Here is a 26,734-nt window from a genome sequence, read left to right as displayed (position 1 = left end):
GCAGGACACATAGCCATATTAAATGGTGATTGAGGCACAAGACTGGTGATGAGATGACAGTCAAAAGAGGGATCACATCTGAGAGGATGACCACCACCAAATATCGAGACGTGAGATGCTGTTGCTGCCACCAATAATGTTTACAAGTGACAAGATCACTCTTTGACGCGACGCATGCTGCCAGATTTGATCCTATTACTCGTGTACATGACATAAATCTGACTTGCCCTCATTTGGTTCTTCTCTTCCTTTCTCTTGATCCATTTGAGCGCCTGCTGCTGGGGATCGATACAGAGCGGCGTGCGGTGGGCCTGCACCGTCAGGATCCCATTCTGCACGGACATCTCATCTGATGGGAGGCCCTCTGAGCGCCATCTGGGGACAAAAGTGTTTGTTGCATTTGCACGCTCATGTCTCTAGTGTGGTGGGGTAATAAACTCCATCTAAAGTTTTGCAGTTTCAGAGGACACGTGTAAGTAGATTAATACTGTCATTAGAATTCAATAGAAATATAAACTATTCAGAGACTGCAACAATGTATGACACATTGTTGCATGTTTGACGAAGCCACTGCCATCACAATTTTATTTAGCTAGGAAAGCCACGCCAAGTGCTGAAATACTTTTTCAGGGAGGTTCACAGCTAGGAATATTTATCCAATTCCTTTTAAAACATTGTACGTAGAGGAGTTAAGTGGAGTGCTCATAATGGGGCCACAAGTTTCAGTGAAGCATATTAAAACTCCACACAATCGTTGTACTGTCTTCTACACGATTACTTTCGATTTTTTATAACATATTCATGTACAATTTCACATTCGTTTCCGGTGTTGTTGTTATTGAGATGTGTTACTGATGCTTTATTTCACCTGGATGAATTTGAAATCAAACTTGTGATTTAAGCGAGGAGACCATTGCGAATAAAACCACATCTAAAGTTGTCTCAACAGATTGTTTTTACTTGTCTCACAATTGTGTGCAATTACTTACATTCAACTGCTACTAACTTGGTTAAAAGTGTACTATGGTGCCGTGGTGATGCCGGACGCAAACCACTCCTGCGATACTGAAATCGGCTTTCCCTTGCCTGCTTATCTCCACGTCGTCAGAGAGCAGAGCCTCGAGGTGGAATGGCTGGCTCAGAGGGATGTTTCGCAACAGAATGTCGCTCTGCCACTCCTCGTACAGCATGGCGTTGCGAAAGTTCAAGCTGAAGGTGGCTTCGTAGCTGAGGAAGGCCGAGCAGATGAGACAGTCTCCCAGGAGCCTCAGCCGACGCGTCTGGAGCTCGTCCAGTTCCGCAGCCCACCTGTTCGCCAGCATCAGTCATTCATCTCTTCATTTCTTATTCACAATTTTATTACAATTGTGCTATCGACATTGTCATTAGATGAAAAAAATTACATTCACAATATTGAAACTAGCAATGACCTTGTCTAAAGAGAATGGTACTGCAAAATGTCACAGAACTACTTAAGTGACTTAAATATATCTTTATCCATATGAGCACACATGGAATGTTCTACACAGATTATTCATTCCATTTCAATCAGACAATTTTCAAGTCTCAGATCTGAAGGAATCTAAATAAAATAACCATTAATAAACGTGATTTTTTTGTGCTGAACCCAGATTCAAACCCAGAGCTTTAGCAATGACTGCTGAGCCACATGGCCACCTCAAAATATCTACTTTCACTTAACAAATGTTGAAATTTTGTTTTATTCTTGTAACATCCGATTTTGGAGCTGGGAAACTCCAAGATTGACCATGAGGGTCACAGTCACAGGGGTCAAATCAAAGGGAAATTTACTTGAAAAACGTAACTACTGTACCTCTTTCCTCCATATGAACTCTGCAATTGGAGTGGGAATAATATTTTTATTTTCTATTTTTCGTTTAAATTATATTTTATTCACGTAAACAGTTCTATCACCACACCTGATATTCTCTGAACCAAAGCCAGCAAAAAGTTTGTCCACTGCAATGAGCTGGCGCTCCATGATCTCAGTCTCGGACTGAAGCTGCTGTTTTTCGATCATCGCCTCCTCGTACTTTTTCATCAGTGTCGCCTCCAAGGCCTGCAGTGATGCAAACTCTTGCTGGATTTTGCCCAGTTCCCGTTTACTCTGGTGGTAATTCCGCTCCAGCTTGGCTACCTGCGTCAACAAACGGTGCAAGGCTACATGTTAGTGGGCACGTACAGTGAGGGAAAAAAGTATTTGATCCCCTGCTGATTTTGTACGTTTGCCCACTGACAAAGAAATGATCAGTCTATAATTTTAATGGTAGGTTTATTTGAACAGTGAGAGACAGAATAACAACAACAAAATCCAGAAAAACGCATGTCAAAAATGTTATAAATTGATTTGCATTTTAATGAGGGAAATAAGTATTTTACCCCTCTGCAAAACATGACTTAGTACTTGGTGGCAAAACCCTTGTTGGCAATCACAGAGGTCAGACGTTTCTTGTAGTTGGCCGCCAGGTTTGCACACATCTCAGGAGGGATTTTGTCCCACTCCTCTTTGCAGATCTTCTCCAAGTCATTAAGGTTTGAGGCTGACGTTTGGCAACTCGAACCTTGCGCTCCCTCCACAGATTTTCTATGGGATTAAGGTCTGGAGACTGGCTAGGCCACTCCAGGACCTTAATGTGCTTCTTCTTGAGCCACTCCTTTGTTGCCTTGGCTGTGTGTTTTGGGTCATTGTCATGCTGGAATACCCATCCATGACCCATTTTCAATGCCCTGGCTGAGGCAAGGAGGTTCTCACCCAAGATTTGACGGTACATGGCCCCGTCCATCGTCCCTTTGATGCGGTGAAGTTGTCCTGTCCCCTTAGCAGAAAAACACCCCCAAAGCATGTTTCCACCTCCATGTTTGACGGTGGGGATGGTGTTCTTGGGGTCATAGGCAGCATTCCTCCTCCTTCAAATACGGCGAGTTGAGTTGATGCCAAAGAGCTCCATTTTGGTCTCATCTGACAACACTTTCACCCAGTTGTCCTCTGAAACATTCAGATGTTCATTGGCAAACTTCAGACGGGCATGTATATGTGCTTTCTTGAGCAGGGGGACCTTGCGGGCACAGCAGGATTTCAGTCCTTCACAGCGTAGTGTGTTACCCAATTGTTTTCTTAGTGACTGGTCCCAGCTGCCTTGAGATCAATGACAAGATCCTCCCGTGTAGTTCTGGGTGGATTCCTCACCATTATCATGATCATTGCAACTCCACGAGGTGAGATCTTGCATGGAGCCCCAGGCTGAGGGAGATTGACAGTTCTTTTGTGTTTCTTCCATTTGCGAATAATCGCACCAACTGTTGTCACCTTCTCACAAAGCTGCTTGGCAATGGTCTTGTAGCCCATTCCAGCCTTGTGTAGGTCTACAATCTTGTCCCTGACATCCTTGGAGAGCTTTTTGGTCTTGGCGATGGTGGGGAGTGTGGAATCTGATTGATTGATTGCTTCTGTGGACAGGTGCCTTTAATACAGGTAACAAGCTGAGATTAGGAGCACTCCCTTTAAGAGTGTGCTCCTAATCTCAGCTCGTTACCTGTATAAAAGACACCTAGGAGCGAGAAATCTTTCTGATTGAGAGGGGGTCAAATACTTATTTCCCTCATTAAAATGCAAATACATTTATAACATTTTTGACATGCGTTTTTCTGGATTTTGTTGTTGTTGTTGTTATACTGTCTCACTGTTCAAATAAACCTACCATTAAAATTATAGACTGATCATTTCTTTGTCAGTGGGCAAACGTACAAAATCAGCAGGGGATCAAATACTTTTTTCCCTCACTGTATATTTTCAAGTGATTCCTTGTGTTTTAATTGGTATACAATGCAACACGAGGTGGTGCAGTTAGGATTTGCATAGTTAAAAAATGTAATTATTTTAAATCACAGTTGCTACAGGCGCACATGTCTAAAATGGCACGCGACCAGCAACACACAGTACTATTGAGCATATAAAAAGATATAAAACATGAGGGTAACTCCAGGTGCAAGTGTCACAGTGACAATATCAACACTTAAGGGAGTATGCATGGTTGGCTACGTACGGTGCAAAATAAGTTTAACATACATGACCTCTCACCATGAAGTAGTCTCTAACTATATTATGTCAAACACAAATACATGTGAATATATGAATTCTCCAAAAAAGCTACAAACGAATTTTGTTTTATGTTACCTTCTCCCGTTTGGGCTTAATGTCACGTGCGACATCGCAGTAGCCCATAACAGCCTCTACAAACTTCAGCATGCCAGCGCCCGCCCTGCTGATGGCCACCATTTCCTCATAGGCTGTCAATTTCATCAAAGCTGCAGCAGAATTTACAGAATCATGATTAAGAATTGGTGTTTTTGGTAGACTATGCAAGTATGAAGCTAAAATGGTGGCGTACTTATATTTATGAAATATAACCTAAAAAACAATTATTAATCATTTTAGTCGCAAAACCTACATGTTAAAGAATCATTATGAATGACTTTTTTCAGTGGCTACATATATATGCAACAGCAGAGGGAAATTGGTAAGGAACCCCTGCTCACCCTAGCCCAGTCTTACTCCTCAGTGTGGTCCTGCAACTGTAGGTTACAGCATTTTTTTATCATTATTCGGAGCAATGTTACCCATCCTGTGGTACATGTATCTGGGAGTACACGTGTGAGATCTCTCAGGGGTACTTGAGATAATTTACTTCACGGCGGTAGTCATGTGGGGTATGGTCATGGGGGCTTACGCAGTGCTGATTTGGGTGTAAAGGGATTCAGCTCAAGCGGTGTTCAGCAAAGGTTTCCTTCCTTGTTGATGGCCCACAAGTAACGCAGCCAATCGTACAGCAGGTAACACACGCTTCCGCAACTCCACATTCAGAATTCCCCTCCTACTCCCTCCCCTTTTATCCCCCGGTCTCCCCTCCTTGCCTGGCAATCATTTCCCAGGGCTTCTGCCGCAGATGATGACGAACAGGCAAGGTGCCTCCATGTTTCCTACATGTACATGCACTTGACATTCTAAACTATATACAGTAAAACCTTGAATTGTGAGTAACTTGGTCTGCGAGTGTTTTTCAAGACGAGCAAATTTTTAAAATAAATATGAATTTGATAAACGAGCGAGGTCTTGCAATACGAGTAGTACGTATACGCTTTGTCTGCCGAGTGTCACGTGATCACAACTGATATACAAGTACTTTGGATTACAAACACGTATCCGGAACGAATTATGCTCGCAATCCAAGGTTTAACTGTACTTATCTCTTGTATGAAATTTGGGGAACCCCTGAGCATGGACGCCTTGGCCATCCGTGTATGCTCTTAGGGCTCTCTCTCTCTTATTTAACGTAATTATTTTAAGAAAAACATTCAGAACCAATGTAATAGAGGTTAATTCAGACGTGATGCTAATGCATGGATTACATCCATATACTGTGCGGTAGGGTTGTCACATCATGCAGGGAACCATCATTCCTAGCAAGAGCTGTGATGATGATGTGCATGAGATAACCACCTACAGGATGAGGTGTTGTCTGCAGGGGGCATGGAGAGGACAAGTTCAAACCTATAGTCGTACCATTTACAGTTGTTTTTTACACTCTTTTATTGAACTCGCCTTGTTGTCTGCTTATATTCTTTGGAATCGTTGACACTTAATATCTTCAGATCTAGGAAGCCTAACGAGCTGAAATTTTTCTACACAGACTCGTCTCGCGTGACAATTTAAGATTTCATGAAAAAAACCGGTCCAGGTCCTGCCGATCATGGGCCTATTCGTGTTTTTGGCTTCATTTTAATGAGTACATTTTACCCCCCTTCTGTCACCGAGTTTCTATGGTGCAACCAGGTCCCCATTGAACATTGGCATGTTTTACCTGTATCAGAAAAAAAACATTTTACCTATCTGTGTGAAACGTGGTGTTCTCCTTTCAGACTGTATGTATGGATATTCTCTTGGTCCTCCCACATAAATAATCTGCCAAATGATGTCAAGTATGACTCTATTGAAAATGAGCCTTGAAGACTCAAGAGTCTTTATCAGGTAAACATTTCAAATTATAACAACGTAAGGCCTATTACCATGGCTGCATCCACGAAACATAATTTTTTCATAATTTTGTTGGCTGCACTTTGTCAATTTAATATTTTTTTTCTTAAATATTTAACTTGTTTAACGTGTCAATGGGACGGTACCTCGGATAGTTTTGACCTGGCTGGGTGTGATAGCGTCACAGTCCATCTCCATGAGTGTGCGCAGGAAACTTGTATCAGACATCATGGACCTGGCAGACTTCCAACTGATATCCCTATAAGCCTGCATCACCAGAATGCACTCGCACACTGTCTGCACCTGCTTGGGCGGTTTCACAAAAGACCTGTACCACCGACACGCGAGAGGATATTCGGCGATGATCTAGACAAAGATTCCAGTCTCCAGCTAGGTATTGTCTGTGAGTATTTTTTTCTGCCAACTGAGCATTTTAAGTAAACGAATGGTTTACAGTAAATTATATTTCTGAACAATAATTTACTCCATAATAGCCCTTAAGATGACCAAGTCATCCAAAATATGAAGCTCGTCCTTTATTGCAGGTCACAGAAAAATCTAAGACTCTGCTGTGTGCGACGGTGGCTACGAACTCCAAGCTATGGTCCACGTAACTTATGCATTGCCCAAAATAGAATTTTAAAAGCGGCATATTTGAAATTTACCAACTCTCAGACAAAGCAATTGATTGGTTAAATCACTTACACATTAATCTATAATAGTTTCTCGTCGTAGTCCAGATGAAGGCAAAAAAAAGCACCAAAAATATTACGTGAAGAAACTCATGGGTATGTGTGCTGTATAAATTGAAAAAAGCCTACATGAAATGTGAAAAAAATAACATACTCTCAGTGAGTGTCAGTCAGTTCCATGACTTGTGGTCATTGAGACATCACTGCTGTTACTGCCTCTTTACATCAGTTATCCCTTTCAGAAGAAGAGTACAAGGCCAACGTAAAGACAACAAATAAAATTAGTATGAGGTTTTGGGCACCAATGTGAGGCATGCCTTATCTCAGTGACGTCTGACTTGTCGAGTTCCTGCAGGGCTTTCCGAGCAGCATCCAATGCAGGCAGAGCTGCTGTCAGGGCTTCCTCTGCCTCCTTCTTTTCATTGGAAATCATCAAGTTCTGATCCTCAATCTCCTGCACCTTCGCCTCTACTAACAGTCTCTTCTCATTCACTGTTGTGATCCACAAACATACAAATTGATCCACAATTTGTCTACCGCACTGCTTCTTGCAGACATCGCCTTGTTGTTGTGTGCATTCATTGGTCATTCAAAGCTACCAGAAGTCACTATAGCTGATGACCATTTCAACCCGATGAAGAAATTCCAATTCACATTCTTCCGAAGTGATATTTCGGCAAAAACACATTTGAGATATAAGCTTTGCGCCTCAATACACACCCGCGCTTCTGCGGTCGTCTGGCATGCTCTTCCTTCCGATATTAGGAAACTGGAGCTATGCACTTTTAAATCCAGATTGAAAACTCATTTCCTTAGAACAGCTTTTTTTGTTTTAGCTTTCTGTCCTTCTCCACCTCAGATTAGCACGTTTGGCTACGTACGGTCCGAAAGAAGCTAAAGATACGTACATACTTGAACTGAGCACTTACCGTCTACAGTACTGGCAACAATCTCCTCCAAGAGCAGCTTACACGCTGTGGACTTTTCGGCTACAATCACCCTCTGGAAGGCCAGTCTCTCGTTCAGCTCCACCAGCTGCACACTGGCCTCCTGCAGCTTTTCTAGCCCAACTTCCAGGCGTCTGGATTGGGCTGCAGTGGGCAATTACACAACACTCTTACAAAACGGCAGCTTTCAGTTATAAAGAGGCCCTAGCATTTAATCAGCACATTTATTTGAGCAAAGCTCTAAGCTGACGTGCATAAAAAAAGTTTTCAATATCGTTTTTGGTTTTCAAAGTTCATTATTAAAATACATATATTTGAATACATCTACAATATTTCAATGTGTGGCTCTTTCACAGGGAGCTTGTGAAGATAACTATTTTAGTCACATCTTTAGCACACAAATGTGAGCATTTTCATTGAGCGCTATGGGATCCTTTAATATAAATTGGTGAATTAACTAGGCCTCCAGGCTTTCATACTGTATTAGATAAAAGTTTTACTGGCTGGCTTTCAGCCTGAATTCCTGTCTGCCTGGCTGGCTGGTGAGCAGGTGTGTGATGGTGACATCACCGCGCACATCTGTGTGAAGACGTCACCCGCATCCCACAGCATTGAGCCAGATCCGTGTGTTGCACTGACGTTATGCCTTCCCAACCCACCCACCCTTTATCCCGCCCGTGGATACCGCACAAATGCGTGGGATATGCTATCATACTTTCATCATACTATCATGCTATATTACACAAAAGTTTGGATGTCTGGCGGCCGGGAAAGATTATAGTAGTTTAGTTTTTTGTACAGCAATGTGCAGCTCACTCTTTATGGAGATGTCCTTTTCCTGAAGCAGTCTTATATAGTTATGGATGAAATCCAGAAAATTCTTGGGTGTTACATAATTCTCGCGTCTGAGTTCTTGTTTAAACTTCTCAGTGTAGGATTTCACAGATTTGTGGACCACAACTATGTGGTTGATGAGAGCCTCTGTGTAGTTGCTGGGAATCATGGGGTTCTTTCCTAATGGAATAAAAACTAATCTTTACATATGTATAATTCTGCTATAAACAATTTTTTCAGAATGAGAAAAATGTATTGCGTTAATTCAGATGCAACATGAGGTTAGATTCGTTCAGAGGAGAAAGTTGAAACTATCAAATGTAAACAAGTACAGAATGGGCATTCAGAAACAGTAGAATAAAGGACAAATCAAATATAAACATGTACTGCATATAGCCATGTGCAAGACAAAAATCTCTATATAATATAAACATGTGATCATTTACCTAATACATGACAAAAATGTACATGCAATAGTACTTTGACCATTTAATACTATGCATCTGGGGCTATTTACTCAGGAAAGCATCACTGTATCCTTAAGATGATTTTCAAAGGATCACCTTGAGATATTTGACCAGTCGCTAAGTATTGACATAAATGAAATACCCATAGAAAATTTACATAAAATAAAAACTTGCCAAAAAAAATATTTTTGGTTTTCATAACTTTAGTTTTTAAGCAGTTACTTCATATCATAGAAATTCTTAATGCTTATTTGTAAATAATCTTACCTAAAAATGTCTCTGCAACTTCATTTAGTGCATCAATTGGCCATCGAAATAGCCAATTTATACCTGTGTTGTTTACGATACCTGCAAAGTAAAAAGCGTAAACTTTAAATCCTGCTGCAGAAGGGTGAAAATAAACTTAAACACAGGAACCATAAGCATATTATTCCGCAAGTTGCAGCTCAGCAGGAAAAGATTGAGAGAATTCACTTGCCAGGGAAGTTTCTACATCTTGTCCTGAGAGTATCTCCCACGGGAGACATGCTCAACACAATGTGCAGATTGCTGGAACTCTTTTCGTTGAAGTACTGCCAGATGCTTGCCTTGGACAGCCCAAAGCCCACGCTCGTTGCCTCGTCCCGAATCTGGTTCACAATATTCTCTCTCTCATCGTCCAAAAATAGTGCTGGCACCACACCTTAAAGGAGGAATCACAAGCATTGTCTTTCGCAATGGACACACTTAACTCGTAGCAATGAACAATAGACTTGAGTCAATGTTTTATTCAACAAACCAAGCAGTAATGTGTCGGTAATGAGCACTGACCACATGTCAGCATGTTGTTGACGGTCTCCAAAAAGCTCTCTTTGGCTACATGTGCATCAGTGAACAGGAAGACAATCTTCTTGTTGTCGATGCCTAGTTTTGTGTACAGCATCTTCAGGTCTTCCCGAAAATGCTTTTCTTCATATCCCCGTGTTAGCTTGATCTCAAACATCTGATAAGTACCGTAAGTTTACAAAAGAAAATTTAACACAGGCAGAGTGGAAAGAAATATGAATATTCATGACAACAAGTTGGGACAAACTACCCTATCTCCACAACAAAAAACTATGATAAATTAGTCTATTGGGCTCTTGGCCAAACTGGACTCATGTTGATCAGCAGTTTTATTTATTTATTTAGGCGAATGAAATCTATTCGCATGAACAAAATGTATTTAGTGATATGTTTTGATTATAGCAAGGATAAATTTTGACTTTAAACTTTCGTGACTGCAGGAATTCATATTCTACGGCTCTTTCGGTAGTCATGTAGATAGAAAATTTAATAAAAATCTCTCCCCCCCCCTCTCCCCCCCTCTCCCCCCCTCTCCCCCCCTCTCCCCCCCTCTCCCCCCCTCTCCCCCCCTCTCCCCCCCCTCTCCCCCCCCTCTCCCCCGCCACCTCTCTCTCCCCTGTCTCTACCACCCTTCACTATCCCCCTATCTCTACCCCCCTCTCTCTCGTCCCTATCTCTACCCCTCTCTCTCCTCCTCTCTCTACCCCCTCTCTCTCCCTTCTCTCTCTCCCTTTGTCTTCTCCTACATTAGCATTAGCTGCCCCGCCCATGCTGCTGACACAATTGGACTATGCCGAACGAGCTCGGCACCACGACTCTTGTGTCTCGCCCACTCACAGCTTTAGCTCGTCCATTCATGCTGTTCCACTGCTCTTGCACCCATTTTAGACCTTATAAGCAATTGCAGTTAGAGGCTTGCCCCCCTTTTTTCTATCCGCCTGATAACCGCATGTGTTGCGATCGAAACGTCGTGAGTTTTTTATATTTTTATTATTTTTATTTTCTATCTACATGACTTTACCGAAAGAACCACAGAATATAGCAAGGATATTGCAGTGATCATTCGACTGAAATTCCCCAATATCATGATTGTCTTATAAAGATCCAGAACTCAGTGGGGATGGGGATGTAAAATGAACCCCTTTCCAAATTTCATGTTGCAGATTGACCTGTGAATTTGCAAAGGTAAGCTTGAGTGCGAGTAGAGGGTGAGGCATGAATGTGTATTGAGAGTCAAAGTTGTATTTGCAAGCACAAGGTGCGTGTGCATCTTTCTATGTGCATGTCTGTGCATGTCTGTGCAAGTGTGAATGTGACATTATTGTGGTGGTGGCCACTGCTCATTGACCTAGAAAATATTTTGCACTTAGTGCACCACGTCCGGTATACATCTCGTCATGGCTGTGACTAACTAGTCACGGAGCTGACCTCGTTTTCAGTGACACGGAAAATATTCAGCGAGAAATGAAGCCTTGTGTAAACATAACCGTTCACCCTGTCCCCCTCCCACACTCCCAATGGATTTAGAAATTATAAACATGTTTTTAATTTGCCAGGTAAGACCCACTGAGCTATTAGCTTCTTTTTCAGAAGCGACCTGGCCACAAATGATAACCCAACGAAGTGGCTCATCATGTGGAAATGTATAGCAGCTTAATACCTGATATAACCTTATCATGATGGTAGAAATTTGAAATTATAATTTCTTTGGTATAGTTGAAACGTCTCACCTGTTAAATAAATGTTTGTGTGCCCCAGTGGTTGTCATGAATGAGTGACGATTTGCAAAGCCTCAACATTATATTAATGAGGTCTTTATACCATTGCGAGCATGTGCAGGCAGCACTGTGTACCTCATAGCCGGCGGTGTAGGCGGCGAGGCGAGTGAGCGAGTGCTTCCCCGAGCCCCCAACCCCGACCAGCAGGCCGTGACCACCGTCAATTCGCAAGATGCGGTGGATGCGTGTCGTGTGCTCCACGGCATAGTCAAACAGGACGAGGTTCATCGCCGTCATATTCTTCTCGTTGTAGTCCTCCAGTACCTCCTTTCAAGGGAATGGCACGTACGTAATGTGGGGTCACAAAAGTTCCTATCCTTCAAAGGAAACTTGTCAAAGCATTTGGTGGTGCTCTTAGTTTTAACACTCTTTAACAATGCAGACTTAACGTGCATACCTACATTGATGCACTGCTCTCACAAGTATCAGATCTATGCCCCAGGAGTGATTGGCTGGCAGGTCTTTCATGAAGAGGGACAGGGTATTATAGCTGCTACATATTGTGGATCTGGTAGTCCACAGCTGCCAGGTGAGGTCCCCAGCTATAATTTGTATTTCTCATTATAAGGTGTCTCAGTAAATTAGTTTAGGAGACTTGAAATATAACTTACAGTTTCAGAGTGGTGAATACCCCAACATGTTTTTAAAAATATTCAACGGTGCTACCTATTTCCTAAACTTAAGTAGGTGGTTTATTAAAAAGGCATACATTATAAATTTGAATGCATAAGGAAATAAACCATTACATTGCTGGAGTTTTGACAAAACCATCAGAAGATGGTAAAGTTGTACGATGTTTGTGCGACGTTGAATGGGAGAAAATCAGTTGGACAGAGAGAAAGAGTTACAAGGAAGTGCTGGAGGGTTCAGGACACACCTAATTCGAACAAGTCAAGAGGGGGAAAACGATATGGATTTGGAATGCTGTCAGAGCCGAAGGCTTGCCAAAGGAAGCTCTAGGATCTTAGAAAAAGTCCAATATGTAGAAAAGCAAAGTGTTGCTCGACAACAGGAAGAAATGGGGGCCGTATAAGGAAATTAATAGAGCAAGATCAGATAGTGTGAAGCTGCCAAAGAGAGCAGTAATTTTCACCTGGAGTAGTACCCTTGCTGTATTGTAATCTTTGACGTCCTCGTACACACGGCTCTCAGCCCCTCCCGGTGCTGTATTGTAATCACCAAACAAAATGGGGTCACGTGTTGCGTAGTCCAACTCAGCAGGTGAGTGTTCTGTGATCAGTTCCTGTATACTGCGCTGAACCTGAAAAATGGTGAGGCACGGTGAAATAACCTCCATCATAACTTAGTGAATTGGAAAACGACTGTAAACGTGCTAGTAATAAACAATGACTAGCAAAATATGATTGTTTATAAATACGGTTTAGTGTTAAAAAGTATACATGACTTACAAGTGCTTGGTCAGTTTTGTTTATAAGCCGGTCATGGAAAACACGAAGGCACTCGTTTCTCCAGACTCTTACAAACTGCGCTTTCATGGTGAATCTGAAACAATAGAAATGTTCAGCACAATTCAACACACCCAAACATGGTTTGGAGTTTAACATATACTCATATAGAGTAATATTTCTCTTGTATGACAAATGCGAAGGACACTTACTTATGAATAAATTTTGAAATCAGAGAAGTTTTATTTAATTTACGCGTAAGAAATCTCATCTGCTAATATAGTTAGCCACCAACACTGTGGGATCCATTCAGAGTAAAACAGCTAAATTGTACCAAACTCGTTATGCATGGCCATGAAGGATTGTAGAAAATGCAATAATAAAAGAACAGATAATGATGCATCTTCTTTGGTTCTTTCGGTAAAGTCACGTAGAATGAGAATAAAATAATAAATTAATTAAATAACACAATAAAATTCTCACGACGTTTCGGCCACAACACAAGTGGCCTTCTTCAGGTGAAAGGAACAGACCTGTCGTGAGAATTTTATTGTGTTATTTTATTTTATTAATTTATTATTTTATTCTCATTCTACGTGACTTTACCGAAAGAACCAAAGAAGATGAATCCTTGCAGTCACGAAAGCTTTAAATCGAAAGATAATGCCTTTCCACATAAAATATATGCATACATTTTTGTCAGTCTTTTAACCTATATAGCCTCTGGCAGCACAGAATCACTTAACAGGGTTGATTGCTGATGAGTCAGATAGTCAAAACCGACAAAGAATTTAGCTGCTGAATAAATGCTGCTGAAAAAAAAATATTCAGAAGGTCCATATGTTGATAGAACAAAAACATGTTTTGAATGTGGAGAGACATACTTTTTAACATTTAATTTTAGTGCATGACAAAGTTGTATAATTTTATGCAAAATGGAATGGAACTTTCATTTTTTTTATAAAGTGATCTAACAGCACTGAGAGCATACATGAGCAAAATATATATGGCCACCTTTCAGGTGTGGTGAGACACAAGCCACTGTAGACTCTGGAGAGGTCTCGCAGATTGAAAATATAATGGAACTTCGAGGGGGTTGGTGGGAGGTTGTGAATGACGTTGTTATACAGCTTGAGCGTGCAAGCAGTAATCTTCTCACACATTGACTGCACCTCGTCTGAAAATGTCTTGGGGTAAAATGGTACGACAGGACACAAAAAAGGTTTATCAACCAGTTCAACATTGTCAAATTGAAATGTTAAAAATCTCAATGATAGTTCACTAACCATAAAAACTCTATCTAGCACCAAAACCCTTCCTAGCAGGGCCCGGTCAAGGATGTTTAACCATTTCCTTACTGAGTGTTTTCATAAGTGATAAAAAAAACATTCAAAGTGAAAATCCAGACATATGAAAGGAGATTGCTCAAAAATCTACCCAGGTTGTAAAACAACCCACTTGCTCTACTGTATTGTGCAGTTTACCCCACTGCCCTGCATCAACACCCCACCCCTCCCATTACAAAGCATTGGGTTACAGGTGCGCAAAACCACCACACCACCGAAACATTTGGGATTCATAGTTAGCTTCATTCGAAGTCCGCTCTGGCTTACCGTTGTGTGGCATTTTAAGATAGAAGTGTATATATGGTGCAGCGACTCCTCTTTTGGGAAAGTGACAATGAAGGTGGAGACGAGGGACATAAAGCGCGGGTCCACTTGATTGCGGCCTCCTCCAGCCTTGCCCATCGCAGCCAGGAAGTCCAGGTTTTTCACGTTCTTGTAGTTTACCCCCTGCCCACGGTTGTACATTCCGCCTTTCTCCAACAACAACTTTAGCAATGCGATTGGCTGCTGTGTTCCGTACTCATCCACCTGGCATGTAAAATATCATATTTCAATTAGCAGGGGCTTCTGGAAATGCTGGCACTCACTTCGATGGTATGAAACTTTGCAAGCGGTGGAGTACAAACAGCATGACTTCAAGCCATGGAATTAAAAGTGCTGTGACAATTCTCACCCGAGGCATGTTCATATCATCTATGAACATGAGCAGTCTCTTGCCCAAAGGTGGGCTGAACGTGTCCCTTGTTATTTTTTCGATATTGGCTTCCAAGTTTCGTTGAACATCCATTGATGTGGTGCAAGATGAGAAGGTCATTTTAAGCACAATCTGAAAATAGTAACAAAAAAATGTTAGTTCTGCTTACAGATGACATAAAAATAGTGTTTTATTACTATTGTGTTAGAAACGGACCCTTACAGTGGTTTCTTTATTGAGATCCTTGAGAAAGTTGCGTGTGATGACTGTTTTGGAGGTGCCAGATTCCCCGACCAGTAGTGCAGGGCGTTTAATCTTGACCATCTGCTCGAGAAGCCACGTGATCCGCAAAGTATCCACTGTGGGAACTATTTGAGCAGATGACAGAAACATAAAAAAACTGTAATAACCATCTACAAAATGTATCACCAGCTAATTTTGCAAACATAGAGCAGCACGTGGGTCACAGCACTTACCAAGAATGTCGCCGAATCTGACCTCGGGCCTGGGCATGTACTGGGGCACTCGATTGGCCCAGCTCACCCAATGTTTGCTTTGTTCATCAAAATGGAAATCATAGAGCGTAGGGCACTGACCTAACAGAGCATCAGCAAAATTAATATGGATTCTGAAGCATCACAAACACGTGACTACAATCGAAGTGGTTTCATTACTATCAACAGAATAATACAATTTAACTTTTCAAGACATATCACCAAGTAACATAAAATGGCATTTGTAAACATATTTTGCTAAATTCATTAAGAAATATCTTTAATTATGTAACGTAAAATAAAGGTCATCAGGATGAACATGAGTGATGAGGCATTGTATTACCGGGAAGTTCATCAGGTCCTACCACTCTGCCTTGCTCAGACACGAGGCGCATGCCTGAGATTTTTTTCACTAATTTGTCAAATCTGATTCTGTCTTCCTCTAGAAGAGTTGCTCCCAGAGAGCAAAAGAGAGCTTCTAGAAAAGAACACTCGAGCATTGAGCTGTCTTCTCCAGCCAACTCCACCAGTGCATCCAGCATCATGCACAGTTGCACAACCTGGGTACAGATTTATAGTGCAGTGTGGCACATCACCATATTCCAATGCTTTGACATTTTACACCCGATATTCCTAGCCTGTGACCTCCAGAGATGCAGGTATTGGGAAATGTTAAGTTGTTTTTGAGTTTGGAACAATAGTTAAATTTTTAATAGTCTATCATTCGAAGTGAACCAATATTTTTTAACACACCACATCTGGTGACACAGTTAAACTAATTAAATATTGCAATGATTAGTTGATAAATTAACAATTTAAAAAATACTCGGTCTTTCTTAGAATATTGTTGCTCTCTGTCAGGTGGCCCACCTACCATGTTCAGGTCCGTCTGGGGCACCATGGTTTTGGGCTTGACTTCCTGGGTCCCGTTCACAATTCCGTCCACAATCATTTGCATACACAGTGGGACGTACTTGAGATATAACACCTCCAGGCTCTCTTGTGTTTTCTGCAGAAAAGCGAGTTCCATTTGTTATTTCGTCCATTGTCTTGGACAACCAAGAAAAAACTCACGTCACACCAAACACGTGTAATACATACACCCACCTGATGCCACTTCTTAAGCCACTTTTTCCAGTAGGGTAAATGCTGTAGGTTTTTGGGGTCAACGTACACCACTCCACAACGCGACACTGTAGAAGGTGACGAATAATCTAGATCCCCAACCTAAAGCAGGGCAACGCAGGGACACACAATATAAACACAGAACCTATTTTGTGAATGTATGGCAAAGTCATGTGTTTAAGAAATAAGATCAAATTCCCCTTGCAAGAGTGTGAATGGTAAAGTCACAGTGCAAAAGTATTAGGTGTGGAGTCATAACTTTTGAATTCCATCTCATCAGAAAATAAAGAATTTGCCCTGTTCCAGTCTTTAAGCTGCATTTAGAGACAGAAAAATTTAATTAGACATCCTTCAAATGCTCACGTGAACAGACCCATAACATTGGGTGTTTAAACTTTTGGGTAAACAAAAACATAATACCTTAAATTAGTTGGTATATTGTGTAGAGGTAGAACATACACGGGACATCCACATTCAGGGCAATGATTTGAAGCCTGGCAGTAGCAGTATAGTAAGTAGATTTGTGATCTGTGTGTAATTGGAGTGTTGTGCCTTAACATGTGGGTTTTATTTGGTAACTCTAGTTTTCTCCAAAACAAAAAACTCTTGAAACTCAATTAAACATATCGTCACCAAAAAAACTAATTGAATTACATTAAATGCATTTCTAGTGGGTGGATGTGCACGCATCATGAAACTAATTACAATAAACAAAATACAAAAACACTGACTTCCAGAAGCATGGCACAATACGGCTGAAGGTGAATGCGTTCCCCATCAGCAAGCGTTAGCAGCTTGTTGTCGTCCATCACAGAGTTCATGTTTTCCACCCATAGGGCATCCACGTCACCATCAAACAAAATGTACCTGCCACCAGGTTAAATAACATCAGCATGTTTTTACTGTCTCCAAAAATTAAGTGGCCACTGATATGCGGGATTTCTACAACTGACTCAAGGTTATTAACAGAGCTTTGCAACCACCACATTACTCTCTTGAGCGGAAAAGGTCCTTCATTGAAATAAATCGAAGATCTCGACACTTTGGCAATGGCCTTTTTGTCTCAAAAATTTATCGGTTGCAAAGATTTCACACAAACACAATTACAAATTTTGCAATGACAAGTTTCAAAAAGCCAAGAGCATCACGCTTCGATATTGAAATCTAAATCTTTACAAGATTAACTGCCCTGAAAACAGTACATCACAGGCTGAAGATTTCAAAAAACCCTTTTTTATCAGTTATATGCCAGTGTTATCAATGATGATAAACGTATATTTAAACTGTACATGTACACCCAATCTCAAAAGTCATCAACTTCCTTGTCATGCTCTCTTTTCAAGTGGAGACTTTGCGGGCATAGTGACCTGCGTTCCTGCCTGTCCGTAGGCTTGTTTATATTCCGGAAAATGCTCGAGAGGATACCATCGGTCCATTGCTGCGTGCCAGGATCCAGAACGCCATACAACTCGATCACGCTCATTGCCTTTGGGTTCAGTGTGTACAGCCTTGTGACCAGGCCAAGTCTGTACACATACGCAGGAGACAGCATGCCATTGAATCCAGAGAGAAATAGAGTAAAGAGTAGAGTTGTCATGAATAAATTAATCGACAATGATGCGTAAGGTCAAGATGCTTGCATAAAATGTTGTTTAAGAATTTATTTGTGTACTTTGTGTGAAATGATCACAATGTAAAATTTCCCTGCTACAAGTGTCTCATAATTTGTGAGTGTGGCACTTTTGAGACACAAATGCTGACCTGGTCTGTGCTTGGCACAGGGTGTTGATGACCACAGATTTCCCACCACCAGTAGGGCCTACCACGACAGAGGTGTGGCGAGTCATCATGGTTTCATACAACTGCACCACCTTGTCCACCTGCATGGCCGACAAACAAAACCTCTTTAAATATATTGTACACATGACTCCACAACTATGGGATGAAAAAATGCAAGTTATAAATATTTTTAAAGAAATAATACTGTACTGGAAAACAAATTCACGAGGCCCTTTTGCACCATGACACAAGTTCCCATTGCCACGTGCCTTCCCTTAATGTACAAATCATATCCACGCATCTGCAACTATTGATAGGGATTATGTATTACAATTGGGGAGAATATTAGGATGTCTCAATATTTTTTTATAAATAACATTCAATATGCAAATGCTTTAAATTTACAATAGAATGTTTATATTTTATAGGCACGTTGTAGAAACTGACATTGGCGGATAAAAAAAAGCTGAAATGTCATATTTTATAAGATAAATCTGCTATGTGTCAGTGTTGTGGCTCAAATATTGCCAAAATCAATGTACACGAGCAAAGGCTGGTCAGAAATAATTTTCTTGGTAAAGTCAGCCATGAGGTGGCTCATCATAAATTTTTTACTTCAAACATGTACAAAGAGGCCCCAATGAATCTTCAAAATACTTTTTCCAGGAGGGTGCTTGTTAAGGTCCACTTCATATAATATGCCACTAACCACGTAGGGAGAAACAACACAATCATCTACCATTTCGTCGTTTATGTCTCATGGTGATGTCATGCTAAGCCATTGGTGGGGGGGGGGGGTATTTGATCCAGAGTAGGTCGGACTACATTCTAGAACTTTCATTATTGGGTGGAATTTGTTTAAAATGTCCATTTCTACCTCCTGACTTCACTTGCACATAACTGGTATTTGCCCCATATGCCAGTGTCAACCCAGTGAGTTGCAAAACTTTTTTGAGGGGTCTTGAGCCCTGATTGTTGAGCACTACAACCATCAGAACCTGGGCAGGAAGAACCAAGTAGCCCTTTTCTTGCAGTGTCTCCTCCACGGCCTTGACAAAGCTAGGATACGACACGCGCTGGCAGTCGAGGCCTGGGAAGAGGTCGGAGATGAGGCCCAAGAAGAGAGGCACGTCCTCAAACACAAGCTTGGGCAGGTTCATGTCTCGTAGGGCCCGCATCAGCACCACGTCCTGGCTCACCAACATTCAGTCAAATTTACATGTGTGAGGGCTTTGTTTTGAAATAATCTGATAAATAATAGTTATGATTAACTTGTGAAAAGATGCATGTGGATTCATCAAAAGGTGTTGTCAACTGGACAACAAAGAAGTAGGCAGTTTATATTCCATCACACAGCCATTGACTAACGCAGTAAAACAGAGTTCACAAAACTAACACTAAAATCACTCTAGTCACCTCGCTGAGGTACGGTTCCTCTCGCTTAAGATCACCGGCCATGATCAAGACAGACTTGAGAGTTCGTAGCCCAAAGTCATAGTGACTCTGCTTCGAAAGCTGGTCCCGTGCCAGCTTGTAAAGCGTGGTCATCTTCTTGGAAAGAGTCTGGACAAGAACATTTTAAAATATTAATGCAAAAATGTAGGTATGTTTTTTATATCACATGCTGCTGCCATGTATGAAATTGTTCAGTTTAACACGTAGGCTTACTTACTTCTTATGGAGAGGGGATTTCTTTAAACAAAAGGAAGGAGCAGCAATGGGCTCTCCTTTATCCTCTGCTATAGCAAATTTGTACATGGAAAACTTTGAAATAAGAGCACTTGCCTCGAGCACATTAAAACCATCCTTTTGGTTTAGATATGTGGATGACACTTTGGTTGTCTGGCCACATGGTAAAGATACACCTAATGATTTTCTAAATCATCTCAATGCACAAGACCCGGCCATCCAGTTCACCATGGAAATGGAGGTGAATAACACACTCCCATTCCTAGATATTTTGCTTGGACATGGCCTAAACGGTAAAATAACACACAGCGTTTACAGAAAGCAAACGCACACTGATGCCTATCTGAATGCAGAATCACATCATCATCCAGCTCAGAAATCCTCTCTTATCAAGACGCTCATACATCGGGCTAAAACAGTGTCCGATGGTGAGTCTAGTGAGAGAGATTAAACACGTTAAAGACGCACTACGGCAGAATGGCAACAATAATGCTCAAATTAACAGAGCACTGAATGCCAAATCACGATCGCAAAGCAATACTGCTGAAAGCGATCAGATTGTTAAAACAATAAAAATTCCATATATCTCAGGAGTAACTGACAAATTAGCCCGTGTTTTGCAAAAGCAAAACATTACAGTAAGATTTGGTACAGTACACAAAATTCAAAAACTAGTATCTTGCACTAAAGACGCATTACCTAAATTATCAACAGAAGGTGTATATCGTATTGTTTATGTGGCAGATGCTATATTGGACAGACGGGACGTAACATCAGCGTAAGACTAAAAGAACATCAGAGAAATATTAAATTATCTCAAACACAACTGTCGGCAGTGGCAGAACATGCTTGTCAACAAGGACACTCAATTGATTTTGACAATGTTGCAGTGTTGTGTAAAACCAATTATTACTGGCAAAGACTAATTAGAGAATCCATTGAAATTGAGAGGAATAAGAATAACTTTAATCGCTCTGACAGCTACAGGCTTAGTGCGACCTGGAAGCGTATTATTAAATAATACACATTACATTTTGATTTAAAGCTTTCGTGACTGCAGTAATTCATGTTCTTGGCTCTTTCGGTGGAGTCGCGTTGGGGGGAAGCAATACAATAATAGAATATATATGTTTGTTGTTTTGTTGTTTCCCTTCGGCGTGGCTTTGCCGAGGGAGCTAAGAATATGAATGCACATTACAATTCCTTATAGGGGAAACACATACTAATTAATGGATTACTAACATAGCATATAATCACTAACACACAATACAACTAATTACTAATCTACAACTCATTACTAATCATAACCATTGACTGATTACTAATCGATTATATAATTACAATACCCCCCCTCCGCCTCTAATCACTGCACCTGATATGAGTTAAAATGATGACGTCACCCTGCTGCTCTATATAAAACCGGGAGCAAGCGAGGGCTTTATCATTCTGGCAAATTGCCCGATGATGCTGGATGTATTTACCAGCGAAACGTCGTACTCAAACTGTAAATGTTGTGGATTCACTCTTCAACACACCGGTGGGCTAAAGTAGTGAACTATTTGTCTTTTGTCAACGTGACACTTTTTTTGCTGATTGGCCGTATCGGGTGGTGGAGGGTTACGACACATTTATAAATAACGCGATCTAACCCAAAAACCTTTATTGACATTGTTACGGAAATACAAAACAGAATGTACATAATTAGCTTATTGATACCCATTTAGGCCACCTACGGTAGACCACACCTGTAATATAGCACTTTGGAGACTGAGTCAGTGGATTGTGCAGGAATCATCCTCAAAGCAGAGCTATGAGGTGAATGGTAGAAAATGGTACAGCAATTGTAATGCTGACCTGTCTGCCCAAACTACTGAGAATTATCCATTTACAATAATCGCTTTTATTCCCTCTTGTTATTCACATAAATTTCCACAGATACAATCGTCAACAAAGAACTAGGTGTATAACAGAACTGAAAAAGAGTATTGGGAGTTTAAGTTTTTCCTGCCAAGGAAATTATCTTTGGCAACATCAGCCACAGCCCTACATTGTACCTTGATGTTTAGTAACTTTTTTCTTAAAAAACACAAATACCTTTGCCATGAGGAACCCTTCTGAGAAGAGCATTATTTCACAGATGAGCTGCAAGTCTGGCGCAACGACCATGACTGGCCGGAATAAAGTCTTGATAGACTCGGGCAGCTCAGTGCGGCCAGCATAGCCCAGGTTCATGGTGATGAAGATGCCCATCTTTGAATCCAGTGAAATCTCACTGCCCTCAAACTGACAAAACAAAGACAAAGATCCCCCATATAGCCTTAACAGATTGTTGGGGCAAGTGCTGTTAGCGAGCACCTATGAAGGCCGGCACAGCACGCGAAGGGGTGGGTGGATAGCACCACGCCTGGCCGCCTTGTCTCCCCAGTGATGATGTTTACATACCACACCGGGTACTCATTTGAGGCTAAGTCGACCTAGGAGAGGCCCAGGACCAGTTCAGATAATCGTCACTGGTGTCGGCCGTGAACAGGAATCGAACTCAGGCTGCCGGGTTCATAGCGCAGGACTCCAACCGCTACACTACCACTCCCCACAAACTGAACACACACGCTTATTTATAAAATTATGCTTGGGTGCAATACATGATGTGAATAGTTCAATGTCTATGTTGAATTTGCTATTAAAGTTTAGGAGTTGCAAACTCTAATCACAGCACAACCCAGAAAGTTACATTTGATAATGCAATTTGCCAATGGTGAAACATCATTCATGAAGCATTCTGTGTGTTCTAATACTGTTGAAATAACTCTACAACTGGCTCTGTGGCGTTATCCTTTAAGGGTAATGACTGTGGACATGCAGAAGAAAATGTCTCTGCCTTATGCAGAGACATTTGATTTTTTTCAAACTTCTGTATTTTTGTGAATGTGCCAAAACGTTGCCTGTCATTGTTGTTGCAGTCTACCTGGAATTTAGTGAGATGGTTGATGAGTGCATTTCGAATGGTTTGAATCTGGGACGAAACGACAGATAGCACGGAAGCATCGATGCGGTTGAACTCATCAAAGCAGCCCCAGGCACCGCATTGGGCCAGTCCGGAAAAGATCTTTCCTATAGCCTAGAGCAGAAACATCAAAACAAATGGCATGAACTTTATTTTCTTAATTTAAACATGGTGACCCAACACATATAACTTTCAGCAATACATGTGGCCTTAATTGCGCAATGTGTAGTGGCAACAACCTATAATACAGCCACCTGGGAGTGGAGTTGATCAATGTAAACTGAAATCTCCATAAGACCAGCATGGTAATAAGGTTGTATCCGTAGGAGGCAACACATCAAGGTTTCTGGTGTGCTATCTGTGTCGAGTTCTTTGTAAAGTGTAGATTTACTACAAGTACTCCAGCTGGTTTTTCCCACAAGCAAAACATATCGCAACATTTCCCCAACATGCCACAAAGGACTATACTGATAGTTATTATACTTTCCTGGGCCAATAAAGCATGTTATCTTACACTGTAAAATGTTTTCCTGATTTAGGGAGAATAAGTGTAACAGCATTTGATAAACAGTGCAATTTATTTCATAATTTTTTTAAACAAAATGGATATTTTAGTTTTTAATTTGAATAGAAAAAAATGAATATGAACCTTAGGGGCCGTCCATAAATGAAGTCACACGATTTTTGACCTCCCCTGAAATATGACGTCACAAAGCTCTGCCCCGCCCCCCCCAAAAAACATGCTTCAAATCGCTTTAAACTATTGTCATTGTAGTGCGTATTTAATGTGGCGCTGCACTCTGTTGTTGTAGGAGAAAAAAAATATAAAAAAGTCTATTTAATTAAGTAGAACGTGTTGTCTATATTTATTTAAAGTTGCGCATTTTGATGTGACGTCACATTTCTCAAACCCCCCCCCTCGTCACACATCGTCACAAATGTCTGACCCCCCCCCCTAGGTGCGTGACGTCATTTATGGACGGCCCCTTATGGCAAGACCCCAGGGTCCCATAAGCCCCTGGCTCTCACATAAACTGCGTTGCAACGTAATTTTATGTCTGTTGAAGGCGAACGATACGGCAATCTATTCCTCTCGACGAGCTCTGCTCGATGCGCTAATCAAAGTTTCACAGTTTTGTTTCTTCTGCGCATTCGTCCTCTTTGCGCTTGGACATGACAAAAAAAAATACGCGCCAGGTGGGTCATGCCGTTTACGTGCGCGGTGGGACGGAGTCGCCAAAAATAAATATTTATTACGATTTTGACTTCCGTTTATTCGGGACCCCGGGGTCCCACCATGAGGTTCATATGTCTGATTGCAGGACCTTGTAATCCATGCCCTCGCCACAGTTGGTAACCATGCAGAGCAGTCCCAGGGCTTTCGCCAGGTCTTTAGTCGTCTCCGTTTTGCCCGTCCCTGCAGGTCCAGCAGGTGCCCCACCCAGGAAAATTGTCAGGGCCTGGGCAAAGTTGCATCATCATCAACATTTGTTTTATTACAAATATAATTAATACAGCCTGATCAACAAACAATATATAATACATTGTTTTGGGCAATTAGCATCCTTCAAAGTGGAAGGAAAAACGTATTATAAGTAAAACATGTATACACAATGCTATTGGTGAAAATAGTGTAGTGACATAAGACGTCACCACTGTGTCGGCCCATACGAGGGCTAGGGGCCCACAGGGGGGAACCTGGGGGGTCGCGTGGTGAAGGATTCGGACCTTCGCGGAGGTTCGGAAAGGGAGGCGTGGCCTTGGCAGAGCCGGCCACGCCGGAGCGGTTATAAGCGGGGTGTGAACGCAGAGCGGGGCTGTTCAACCCCGAAGTGAAGACGCCATCATCAGTCCTCAAGTCCCAGGTCGTCGTCCGTGACCAGGCAGCCCGTTGCCTGCCTTGGTCATGCTCTATAGTGTTAGTGAGTTGAAGGTGGTCACCACCTTATGTACAGTGTTATATTACTCACCGTTCTAATAAATGGTGTTGCCTCTAAGCTGTGTGTGTGCACCTAATTCGAACCCACAACATTTGGTGTCGGAAGTGGCCGTCAAACCTCGGCTGCTTAAATTCAAGAAGCGGGAACCCTTTGCTGGCATGGTGTAAAAGCCAGCAGCAGAGTGCAAGACCCAACTGGAGGAGCGGATGGACGGCGAGGGCTGCACCAGAGCTCTTCTTGCGGCGACCCCGGAGTCTGGGGCCCCGGTGATGTGCCCCGGGGGGGAGGGCGATTGCAGCCTGCGCGGGAGGAGGCTGTGGGCTTGACTGGCCGCCATCGATGGAGAGCTGGGGCGACATCGCCGGCCGACTCGACCAGCTGCTGGTGTTGAGGGAGTGGCCGGGTGTGAGTGAGTCAATGGTGGAGCTGCAGGGGGACGTGGCCGCCGTCGGGTCGCTGCGGCGTTCCCGCCATTCCCACGGCTGCAGCGTTTCCCCCATTCCCGCGGCTGCGGCGTTCCCGCCATTCCCGCGGCTGCGGCGTTCCCGCCATTTTGCGCGTGGCTGCGACGCGGCCGTCGGCCGCTATTGTCGCCGCTAAAACCCGGCGACTGCGAGTGGGGTGTGCCTCCCTCGTCGTAGTTTAAGAGGTGTGCTCCGACGTCTGGAGCCTGGGGAGTCGCCTGCTTCATGCAGGAGAGCGCGCCGCCACTGCGCGATGGGCATGCTGCTTGCGGGGGGTGCAGGCCGCGTCGTTGGTGTGACGGGCACAGCGGGACATTGCTTCGAGGGACTTTGCGACGTCGGCCATCAAGTGTTGTGTTCCTCGCTGACGTTCTTTCCCTCCTTGTTTTTTTTTGCATTTTTTGGGATTGTTTGGAGTGTTATATTGTTGTTACAGTGTTGTTATGTTGTGGCTATAGGGATGGTAGCTTGGGGGTTTAGTGTTATGATGTGTTGCTGTTTTTACGTTTTTTGCTGCCTGTCGTGGGGGTCGTTTAGATTGTTTTGTTTATTTTTATAAGGGGACGTTGACAGCCGAGACGGCTGATTTTTCTTCACGGGGGGGGGGGGGGGGGGGGGGGGGGTGATGTAGAGGAGTAGTGGGATGACGTCATGTCATCTGTCGAGTGGTATGACGTGATGTGATGACGTCATGTCATCGGGGCGGCGGGGTACTTAAGGGGGACCCCGGGATGAGGGCGGGGTTGCCGTGGGGAGAGTGAGGTGGTTGCCTTAGGAGAGTGAGAGAGAGGGGAACGACAGCCTGCGTGGAAGACATCCCAGCCGCCGTCAAAGAAGGGCTAGAGATGTAGAGGTTTCACCTCGTCGCCGGGCGGTAATGAGTGAGCCCCCGCCCGGGGCAGACGAGGTGATAGACATAGGGGAAGCCGTACCGGGGCGTAGATAGCTGAGGGATGTCTGCGTAAAGGACAGAGTACTGACATGTCTAAGCATCGAGTATATAAAGTGGAAACAGAGTGTATAAGAGTGATTTAAAGCTTTCGTGACTGCAGGGATTCATATTCTTGGTTCTTTCGGTAGTCACGTAGAAGGGAAACAATAAAATAACTTTAAAAATATAAAACAATAAAATTCTCACGACGTTTCGACCGCAACACAAGCAATCATCATCAGGTGTGAAAACCACAACACCTGATGA

The 26,734-nt window shown here is 42.5% G+C and overlaps 1 protein-coding gene across 1 annotated transcript in view; it reads right to left on the bottom strand.

Moving 5' to 3' along the window:
* Nucleotides 1–26,734, bottom strand: part of LOC116950280 (dynein axonemal heavy chain 10-like) — an 88,211-nt gene that overhangs the window by 29,561 nt on the left and 31,916 nt on the right. Inside the window, 30 exon segments of the mRNA XM_076072488.1 lie at nt 228–375; nt 1,087–1,308; nt 1,941–2,158; nt 4,196–4,308; nt 6,172–6,380; nt 7,062–7,236; nt 7,674–7,835; nt 8,508–8,705; nt 9,260–9,340; nt 9,471–9,674; nt 9,803–9,974; nt 11,671–11,862; nt 12,689–12,856; nt 13,005–13,098; nt 14,016–14,188; nt 14,615–14,875; nt 15,021–15,173; nt 15,264–15,409; nt 15,518–15,637; nt 15,879–16,095; nt 16,410–16,544; nt 16,643–16,762; nt 17,392–17,527; nt 18,028–18,186; nt 18,422–18,540; nt 19,438–19,629; nt 19,856–20,002; nt 22,223–22,411; nt 23,094–23,246; nt 24,458–24,592. Coding sequence (XP_075928603.1) covers nt 228–375; nt 1,087–1,308; nt 1,941–2,158; nt 4,196–4,308; nt 6,172–6,380; nt 7,062–7,236; nt 7,674–7,835; nt 8,508–8,705; nt 9,260–9,340; nt 9,471–9,674; nt 9,803–9,974; nt 11,671–11,862; nt 12,689–12,856; nt 13,005–13,098; nt 14,016–14,188; nt 14,615–14,875; nt 15,021–15,173; nt 15,264–15,409; nt 15,518–15,637; nt 15,879–16,095; nt 16,410–16,544; nt 16,643–16,762; nt 17,392–17,527; nt 18,028–18,186; nt 18,422–18,540; nt 19,438–19,629; nt 19,856–20,002; nt 22,223–22,411; nt 23,094–23,246; nt 24,458–24,592 — 4,911 coding nt within the window.

This window comes from Petromyzon marinus, chromosome 38 (assembly GCF_048934315.1).
Source record: "Petromyzon marinus isolate PM22_M1 ecotype Great Lakes invasive population chromosome 38, UKy_Petmar_22M1.pri1.0, whole genome shotgun sequence".
NCBI classification, from domain to species: Eukaryota; Metazoa; Chordata; class Hyperoartia; order Petromyzontiformes; family Petromyzontidae; genus Petromyzon; species Petromyzon marinus.
The sequence above is the reverse complement of the archived record's forward strand: the minus strand, read 5'-3'. Positions and strand labels throughout refer to the sequence as shown.